The 8,490-nt window shown below is 35.3% G+C and overlaps 1 protein-coding gene across 1 annotated transcript; it reads right to left on the bottom strand.

The window, feature by feature from the left end:
* Positions 1–364: 364 nt before the first annotated feature.
* Positions 365–2,511, bottom strand: LOC114362519 (RUN domain-containing protein 1). Its single transcript, XM_028317955.1, has one exon. It carries the CDS (start codon positions 2,343–2,345, stop codon positions 714–716), a length of 1,632 nt encoding a protein of 543 aa, XP_028173756.1. The 5' UTR covers positions 2,346–2,511; the 3' UTR covers positions 365–713.
* Between the last annotated feature and the right edge of the window lie 5,979 nt (positions 2,512–8,490).

The raw sequence follows: 8,490 nt of genomic DNA on the forward strand, positions 1-8,490 counted from the left end.
ATTGGTAGTTTTTTTTTGAGATTTTAAGATAGGTTTCCCGTTTTCACCCCCAGTGCAGATAACAGACTCCTCTGGCCGGTGGGGACAATGGGAATAAGAAAAATTAAATGAAATTTTCACCACTGGGGACAACGGGAATAAACCTACTTATTTACATTTATATTGATTTATTAAGATTTATTAGCGAAATTGGCCACCGCAACGAATCTGTTAATCTGGCACTGAGCTGAGATCATAATTGCCAATATTCTATTTGTGGGGAGTCACCATCACTCTATCAGTGAGAGTGGACAATGGGTAATAAAAATAAAACTCAATAATTTGTACTTTGCTTTGACTACATAATATATTAGGTATATTTAGCGATATTCATCTTACACAGTAAATGCAGCATACTTGACAATCCTTTGGGCTTTATAATGCATCAAAAATTGATACAGTTATATCACATTTTCATAAAATATTATGGAAATTCTTTGGAATGGACTAGATAATTCAAATAATACTAACAAAATAAATGACTAACAATAATAGAGAGAACATAAGACTAGCAATTCTAGGTATTCAACAAAAAGTTCTTGATTAAACTAATAACTTATTTACCTAAGTAACTATAATAATAATTAAGCTAGGTTAACAGTTGCACATAGCATAAAATGTGGAAGGCATCATAAACATTCTGATTATGTAGAAAAGTGTACTCTTAAAGTTATTTACATAAATACATCTTTGATATTTTGGAATTGTTTTACTGCGAGGTCCACTGGCAAGTCGAAGTTGTATGGGGTCAACCGGTCAAGACTTTGCAGGGCGTCTTGAAAGCCCGTGTTCACAATATAACTTGTTGATGAGTAATAATTGTCAATTAAAGACCTACTTTTCAAGATAATATTCAACCAGACAACAAGTTTGTGAGCATTCAATGCAGCACAGATAAAGGCCTTAAAATGAGCATCGTAACTTCTTTTATAAGGCATGTGCGATGCAAGTATACTGCCTATTGAACTAAGTAGACCTTGTTTGTTAGTTATTGCTGTTCCTCCAACTATATCTAAATTAAAACTTTGACTGAGTTTTCTAGCTGGTGTTGAATTGAACCTGTCGCCATCGTTTAGTTCATAATAACGCAAAATAAGCTCCCAAACGTGGGTGGTGCGTGATGATGACGATCTTCTGACTGGGAAGCAGCCTATGAGAGGAACCAATGATGAAGATTCAGGCCCAACTAGTCCATGTTGTAACAGGTCACGTAAATTCACAGCCAAATGTCTCCGAACAGCAGTGGTCAGTGGTGCATCATTAATTATCACCCCCCCTTCTTCAGATTCACTATCATAACTGTCAATCATAGTGTGTGATGGTCTATCTCTTGATACTAAATGAAGGACTGCATCAATTGACATTTCCAGTTTTGCTCGTAAGTTTCCCCAATGAGTTACAATAGTTGATGACTTCCGTTCATATCTCTTATTTGTGTTTGGAGAGCAACCAAATTGAGAGACTGTGAATATTTGTATCAGAGTAGACGCTTTTCTCATTAGGTTGATAGTTTCAGTTCGGAGATCATCATTTGATTTATTCCTGTTGAAGTTCTTCTCAAAATTTTCAGATCTGACTTTCTTTGTATCAGGTTTAGAATTGACATTGCTTTTAAGTTCCTCGCTCTTCATAACCTTGATGAATTTCTGCATGTCATCTATGTGGGTTTGAAGTTTACTGATTATTTCATCTTTAGAAAGTTGTCTGTCCGCATACTGTTTGACAGCACAGTTGATCTGATGTCTAAGTTCATCTGCACTCAACGGTTGACATCCTTCTTCCAAGCTTTGGTCAATTTCAGATCGCAAATGTTCAATAAGGCCCCTATGCTTACTGTCGCCTATAAGACTAGGGTCAGCGGCGAATCGTTCGAGTTCTTTCAGCTGCGATTTCAGTCGTTCTATGAAGTGGCCCTGGCGCGTTCGCTGTCGTCGTATTTTTCGTTCTAACTCCGCACACTCGCTGCACGTCGTATCTCCAGAGCTCCCCTGAGGCGCTGCTCTTGAATCCGGCACACCACGAGATGTGAATTCTTCCAGTTCTTTCAACATTGCATCCTTCTCTTCAGAGGGAGCTTTTAAAATTTGCCTCAGACGAAACTCTACTTGAGCGAGATGCGACGTCAAGGAGAACACAGACGAAGACAGTATCTCCTGCTCTTCTTCCAAGGCGTGAAGCCTGTCTCCACTGCTGGTTTCCTGTACATTTTCCTCACACAATGATTCCTTGGGAGCGCCGAGAGGTTCCCGTCTTGGCTCCTGCCAAATGGGAATCTCATTTTCGTCGTAGTCGCTGTTGTTGTCCATATTGGATATAAACTAAGTTTTATGAAACAATAGTAATTTACGAAACGGCATTGTGGTTGTACATTTTGATCGATTTCCAGAAAACAAGCTGAAAAAACTGAAAAACTTTAGGAGTGATTGAGTGAATGAATGTGGTTTTACGTTTACGTCATAACAACATTTGACGTCAAGAACGAACTACTGAATGAATGTACATAGAATCAAAAGTTCAGAGATGCCGTGAAGAGTAGGTACCTATTTTACCCACCACCACTGATTGTTAAAATTGAAAGTGCGATAAGTTTTCAAGCGTAAGCGTTTTCGAGTTATTATTTTTTTCTACTTGATTGAATTTATTTTGTTGTTCAAGGTACGTCCTCGTTAAATATAAAATATTTATGCTGGAAAGCCCTGCAGTAATATGACAAATAATATCCCAGCTAGCTGTAAACAAGTGCAGATAAATTAATTGGTTATAGATATTATTACCGAAACAATATTTAACTGATTGATAGGTAGATAACAGAAATTGCATTCTTAAACATTTTACTCTTTGCCGAAAATCCTCTGACTCCATTGCGCCATCTATCTTTTTGACGTCTAGACTCTGCTAAAGATGACACAAGCAAGCTCGTTCCGTTCAGTTATCAATAGATGTCAGTAGTAGTTTGTAGATCGCTGGGCAATTTTCAATTCGCATGAGTGTTTTTCAGTAAAAACAACTAAAAATTGTTAATTTTAAATACCTGACCTTAGTTTTATTCTTCGATATTCGTGACATTTGCTTACATTTTAAAGTTTCATTTGCATTAATGGATTCTGATTACAAAAACATTCTTTTAAGTTCGCGAGTTTTGATGGTAAGTGCATTCAGCATTATGTTATTATTTAATTACTTTACTCATGTAGGTACTTTATAAATGTCGGTAAACTTAATTCCGTCCAAAGAGCCTACTTTACGAGCTAGTTCGAAAGTCATTAACGCGCGAGCTTGCTTAGTTTGATTACACGCATTCAGCCGTATATTCGTCGGAATAATATTGGAGGACACACCAAATTAATGTTAGATTTAGAGAAACTCACTCGCTATATCGCCCATTTGCGACGACACTGTGACATCTCGAGATATGCGATTTTTTGTTTTACCGAAATTCTGAACCGCGATCTTGCGTTCTTTTATCTCCAAAAACAGGGTATTTGTTACTCCGAAAACAACAATACTATGAGAGAAAAAGACAAAATATTACGTTATAGCGCTGGCTCGTTCGGCGATCTAGTTGGCTTCGACACTGTGACAGTTCAGTTGCCACCTGCGCTTTGAGATGTGAGGTGCTCTTCGTTTTTAAGAAAAACGTGACATCTCGAGGATACCGCGGTATTGATGACAAAGGTAAGTTTTTAAAATATTTTTATTTTATTCGACAATGTGGCACGTCATACTTATCACAGTGTTCTTGTAAAACAAAAAGCAAAGTAAAAGAGAAATTATTTATATGTCACGTTATTCTTGTAAGAAAATCGAAGTATCATCGGGACATCTTAACTAGTAACGTTGTAGATGATGAAAATTTTTCCTATATTGGAAATATGTTGTAGGTCATTTGTTGATGTTCTGTTATTGCAGAATACATGTTATTGAAATTGAATGGTATATCTACTTGTCACGTTGTATACGCTAAACAGTAATACTAAACTCCAGATATCATTACAGATGGGGACTAGCAATGCAAAAAAGCAAAGGTTAACATTTGTGGCGATGCACTGCCTGAAGGAATTCCACAACCTAATCCGACAACATGACTAACAGCGCTATGCGAGCGCTGTGAAAGGGTCTCTTTGAGCTACAATAACGTCGGAACTAATATGAGTAGATATAGACTGATAAACATACATTCGTTTTGAAGAATAGTTCAAATACTAGAAATACAGTGCAAATAAAACATACTTATACGACTGTCTGTTTTTACAGACACAACAAGCAAAATATTTTATATTATCATACAATAGCCTTAGATTAGCTTAATCTAAGACGATAGCTAACAAAATTATCTATTAGTAGAAGTATGCTAGAATAGCAATGGGTTGGATGACCCCAGATATTTATTTATTTATTATTATGTAATTATTCAATGTTACTTAGCTGTATTGGCTATGTTTTGCTTTCTGCAAAAAAAGGTATTTTAATGTTTTAATAATACAGATCATCAGCAATTGATGGAATTTTATAGCATCTTGCCCAAATTTACTTTGGCGGGCGCAACATTGTTTTGTATAATAATATTGCAATAGGTATAACTATTGCAGAAAAACTACGCCAATAAAATGGCTACATTATTTATAAAATAATAGTGGTTGTTATTTTTCACTATTAATACATTATTTAAATATCTTTTATAAATTTAATTTTAAATAAGTATAAAAAATAAAAGACCCTAAAAGGTACCAAAATGTCGCTTTTTTGCCATTTTATGCGCCGGAGACGGCGGATTTTTGCGTTGATAGTTTTAGGATTAAATTTTCATAACTAGTCTGTTAAAAAACATCTATTTACTAACCTAGTAGGTACCTACAATTTTTTTTCTGCATACAACATACTTAGTACAGTTTCTCTTACTGTGTTTTTTTGTAGTAGTTTACGACGTTTTACTTTTGAGAGTTTTTCGTTTATTTTGATAAGTATTAGTTTTTAGAATAAGAAAACTTAATGTGAACTTAAATATTGTATGTATACAACTGTCTGTCTACTTAGATAATATTTTTATAAGTGAAATTAATTTATTAACATGGCAAAGCGAAATATTCGCCTGTTCCAATAATTACCTCATTTTTGCTGATTGTAATGTTAGTAAAATAAAATAAAAATTTTCAAGATCAACGTTTTATCTAAATAATGACTTATATAAATATATTTTTTATATCATCTACAACGTGACAACTGAACTTACCATCTTCAAAATATTATTTTTTACTAGAACAACGTGATAAGTTGTCTCTTTTTTTTTCAATCGCTATAATTTCATCAATTTAGACGCAAAGTTATGTCTTACTATAAATATTTAAATTCATTAATAGTTAATCTTTAAACGTTTCATACACAATAAGTTAATCCTAACCTTATTTTAAGAGTTATGGCCATTCAAAAGTTAAAAAGTCGATTTCTGTAAAACCACTGTTTTTGATATATCACAGTGTCGTCGCAAATGGACGATATTACCTACCACATAGTTACGGGGTAGTCATTAACTCCCGAGTTACTAAAGCATAATAACCTATCAAGAAAATTAATCGTCTTGAGCTACTTAAGTGCCGGTTAAGTTCCAAAATAGTCTACCTACCTAATTTAACTTTCATTTCATTATAGTTAGTTTACTAACTCTTAACTAATATTCGAAAACAAATCGAAAACAAAGGTGGACTTTATGTTCTCGTTTTGGCAAGCGTTGCTCGATGGACCGACGATCTAATGGAAATAGCTGGCTATTGCTAGATGCAACATGCTAGAAAAGAAACAATAAATTAAATTATTAAGAGACTACGCGAGTTTTATAACTTTCTGTACAACAAACACCAGCCAATACTTAGGCCCGGTTTTTTAATTCGTAGTTAAAATAACCAATAGTCAGACAGATGTCTAATGACAAGTGGTTAAATATCAGAAAAAAATGTTTTTCGAACAATGGTTAGCTTGACTTTTAGTACATTTTTTAACTATCAGTTAACATTTTGTTAATATTTAACCATTAGTAGCAAAATTTAACAATTTGTTATTTTAACCATGAATCAAAAAACTGGGCCTTAGGTAGGTACCTAATACCTACTAACTTATTTTTAATGCAATCATTTTGTTATTACTACCTACTAGTTTCCCATCAACTATCACCACACAGTTCCCCCATCATCCCTGAACATAGATTACATAGACAGACTCGGAGCTATAAAATATTCAAGTGTAATAAGCCTAACGATTCAGGAACGCACATTTCATAGTAAATCTTTCCATCCATCGATACAGTTGCGTGCAAAATTTATTATCCTAATAATAATTGTATAATTTATTTAAATAACTTTTTAGAAGTTTTAGTAGTATGTACTTCAAATTGAAAGTAAAGGTAGTTAAAACTTTCTATCAAAGACATTTCATTCCACTGCACATAGCGAAGTTTACCTCAAAAGAAAAATTCATTTAAAGGTTGCAAAACAACATAAGTTTCGTTCTTTGAGAGACGTAAAAGAAATAAAAATGTCCAGTTTCAGTGGCAAGCAGTGCACTGTTTGACTGTTTCTCATAAAGGATTTTTTACCACGTTTACCGTTATTTGAATAACCTGCTTCTGGAGCCATTTTTCTTTTTGAATTACCTCTACATATTTTTCTTGCACTCAGCAGCAGACTTCTTTATTAATGTGGCGTAGGTACTTAGGTTTTATATAACACTAGCTGTGCCCCGTGGTGTTACCCGCGGTAAAACATAGCTGTGGGATATGATGCTCAACCACAATAAGGAAGCTAGATGTTAGTGCTTCCTTCCGAGCGGGTGTTATGCTCGGGGACCAAGGTCCAATTTACACCATCTTGGTTTGTCTATATATACTTGGCAGGATCTAAAACTCCGTCACCGCGATGCAGGTTTGTATGAGCGGCGGAGTGTGCCATAGTGTAGTAGTGACAGCGCCATCTGTTGGTCACTAGTTTGTAGTGGCGTCGCCACAATAGCCTATGTCAGGCTGCCAGGGTGTCAGCTAATTTCATACCAAATTTTACTAAAATCGCTCCAGCTGTTTAGACGTGAGGAAGTAACAATCATATACCTACATTCACTAACTTTCGCCTTTTTAATATTAATTAGTGTGATTAACTTTTGCCCGCGGCTTCACTCGCGTTAATGCGATCTTTCACAGGAGCTTCCCTTTCAAACACGGTATGAAAACATTATTTTTCCTTATCTCTATTTACTTTCATCTAAATTGTTTCAGTGGATGCGGGCATCGCAGGACCTTTGCGGAAATCCTATGAGTAGGCCTTCCTTTGTCCAGCAGTGGACGTCATTTGGCTGATACGAACGGGTCTGTGGTTTAAGCGTGAAAGGTAACGGAAAGTGAGTTAAGTGAGTAAGTTGAAGCGCATTTATAATAATATTAGTACGTAATTATTATTACTGACATGATTGAAAGATTGCTACCATTTAAGTACCTTAATTTTGAGTTTCCGATATTTCGGCACTGTTGCAAGCGCCATGGTCACGGAGTAACTGAGGAAACTTGCGGGTGAGATGTTATGGGCAGGCGGTCTACCTTCTTACAAAACATACCTATACAAAATATTTATATTAGTTACGTATTATAATGATTGTTCGGTATCTCAGACTATAGTAAAGTACGAGTATGTGGGTGGTAGAGTAACATTGCCCCTATGCACTGGAGGAGTTTGTTTAAGGCAACGAACAATGTCGTGGGTGTTGTGAAGTTTTGAGCTAAGTATAGCAAGTGCTAACCAACTTTGTTGGTAAATTAATTAGTACTAAAACTAATATCGCTATCTTAGCACCATAGCTGGGCATTAACTCGTTAATCCGTTAATCGTTAATTAACGAAGTTAACATTTCTATTAACGGATTAACTTTTAAGTTAACTTAAAAAAATGTTAACGGACTCGTTAACTTCCGTTAAATTATCCTAAGTCCGTTAATCGTTAATCCAGTACCTACTATTTACCAAAAAGATATAGCAGGCACGCTAAAAAACGCGTTCTGACAAGTACGTTCGGGCTTCCAGAACTTCCAGAACCCAAAACAACAGTTTTTGTAACCAGATCACTAACGACACTTGTTTGTATGTGTGGGACAACTCTTGCAACTGAATTTAAGACCAGTTTTCCTGAACCGATTGAGCTGAAATTTGGTATGCTTATGTAAAAACGATGACAATGCAATGTTATGGTACCACTGAGCTGGTCTGATGATGGAGTCATGAGGTGGCCATAGGAATTCCTAAACTAAACGGTGGAAACTTATCGAGTTTGGGTTTGCTGGATTTGTCTTTTCGAGCATTTTGGTGCTAAATTGTATTGTAATTGAATCAAGGCTCTGAGATTGAGATACTACTAAAAAGTGTTATAAACTTTTTAAAAAACAAGCTTTTATTCTGAAATGCAGTTATTGTACTAAAAC

Source organism: Ostrinia furnacalis, unplaced genomic scaffold (genome assembly GCF_004193835.3).
Source record: "Ostrinia furnacalis isolate ACB-3 unplaced genomic scaffold, ASM419383v2 OfSCF6554, whole genome shotgun sequence".
Classification (NCBI taxonomy): Eukaryota; Metazoa; Arthropoda; class Insecta; order Lepidoptera; family Crambidae; genus Ostrinia; species Ostrinia furnacalis.